This window comes from Empidonax traillii, unplaced genomic scaffold (genome assembly GCF_003031625.1).
Source record: "Empidonax traillii isolate 1590-97213 ecotype Southwest subspecies unplaced genomic scaffold, ASM303162v1 scaffold738:size396264, whole genome shotgun sequence".
Taxonomy (NCBI): Eukaryota; Metazoa; Chordata; class Aves; order Passeriformes; family Tyrannidae; genus Empidonax; species Empidonax traillii.
Window position 1 is genome coordinate 75,998 of NW_020955931.1, and position 1,868 is coordinate 77,865.

Genomic DNA, 1,868 nt, shown 5'->3' on the forward strand with positions numbered 1-1,868 from the left:
TCCCACCGGCCCAGCCCCGTCCTGGCCCTTACCCTGCAGGTTCTCCTCCTGCGGGCTCTGTCGCGACATTGCTGCGGGGCGGAGCGATACGCGCTGTGTGCGGGCGGTGCTGCGGCCGCGGCGGACGGACACGGTCTGAGCGCGGCACCGCCCGCCGCCAGCCTGCCGCGCGTTCCCGCCGTGACGTCAGACCGCACCGCCCTCCCATTGGTGGGCGCGGCGGGGCGGGGCGGGGCGCGCGCTGGCTCGCGGCCCCCTCAGCGGCCCTCAGGCCGCCATGATGGGGGGGGGCGGGTCTGGCGGAGCGGGGACTGCCCCGAGGGGGAGCGGGGACCGGGAGGGATCATTCCCGCAGGGATCATTCCTGCGGGGAATGCTGTGTTACCCCGCTCCCCGCCTGCCCGGCGACACACACCGCCCGTCCGCTGTCGGGCCCCCGCGAGGCGCCTCACGCAGAGTCACGCAGGGCGCACGGACACAGTTGATGGGATTTCACAGGAAACACTTCTGGTTGCAGAATCACAACTCCTGGGCGCTAAACCAGCCCCCGACAGCAAATGGCACGTGGCCTAAATAGATGATAATCACAGTAATGGATAGTCACGGAATCACGGAGTGCCCTGATTTGGAAGGGACTCACAAGAATTACGAAGTCCAACTCAGCCCTGCACAGGATGCCCCAAGAAAATTAATAATTAATAAGCAGAATTCCTTCTCCTTTTTCTCTTTAATTGATTCTGTGGTGCCACCGGGTTTCTCCTCAAAGGGAACCACTTAGGAAAGACTCATCATTTGAAGGCAGATTCTGACCTACTGCTGTGGGATTTTATAAAGACAAACACGTAAAATCTGATTTTATTTAGCCAAAGTGTTATTCACTTAATAAGAGCATGCAGGCAGTTTCTTCGGGCTGGAATTGTTGTCATTTGTGCCTTTCCACAGCCCAAGTGAATTACACGTGGCTGGTCAGTGAGTTACTGTGACAGTGAGGAATATTGGTTTATAGTGTCCCCAAAAGGACAGTGTCAGGCTGTTGTTGATTTGTGTGTTATGTCTGCGCAGCCAATGCATCGTTGCACAAAAAAGGAGGAATGCTTTGGCCCATTAAGAAGTTTTCAGGGCCAGTTCTGCAGCTTTTGGTCCATCCTTAACAGTGTTTCCCACACCTCAGTCTGGCCCCCTGGGACCTTAGGGCCATAAACTAAACCACAGCAAGTTCCACCTCAACACGAGGAATAACTTCATTCCATGGAGGGTGGCAGGGCCTGGAACAGGCTGCACTTCAGCCACCAGCCTCTCTGAGCGTGCCAGTGCCTAAATTATCTTCCTTGTGTCCGAGCGCAGGAAACCTGCCAAGAAATTTGTATTTCATTTGCATGATTAAAAATCGATGCTGTTCTACTCAGGAACTTAATAAAAAATTGTCCTTGGCAGAGCGAAATGCCAACTGTAATTAAACAACTGCTCGAGAAGCAGGTTCCCTGTGTTTGCGTGTTTATTTATGCTCGGTGGAGTGACAGAGGAGCACTGGAGCTCATCCCACAGCGCTCTGCTGCTCTCTGCTGCCCACCAGGGCAGGGAAAGCCTTCCTTCGGGGAAGGACAGCCAGTACACCCTTCCAGGAGGGCTCCTCGACAGCACCAACTGGGGTGTGAGAGGAACAGAAATTCTGTGTCCACATGATGAAGGGCTGCAAGGTTCAGGAGGGACGAGGGGGTCATAGAATTACGGAATCGCAGAATCCCAAACTGGTTTGGGTTGGAGCGTACCTTAAAGCCCATCCAGTTCCACCCCTTGCCCTGGGCAGGGACACCTTCCACTAGACCAGGTTGCTCCAAGCCCCGTCCAACCTGGCCTTGGACACTTCC

The 1,868-nt window shown here is 55.6% G+C and overlaps 1 protein-coding gene across 1 annotated transcript in view; it reads right to left on the minus strand.

Moving 5' to 3' along the window:
* The window catches only part of BNIP3 (BCL2 interacting protein 3), a 7,945-nt gene extending 7,861 nt beyond the window's left edge, over positions 1-84 (minus strand). The window contains exon 1 of the mRNA XM_027900539.1: positions 33-84. Within this exon, the coding sequence (XP_027756340.1) occupies positions 33-69 (37 nt within the window). The 5' untranslated portion in view covers positions 70-84. The remainder of the gene's footprint in view (positions 1-32) is intronic.
* Positions 85-1,868: the final 1,784 nt, after the last annotated feature.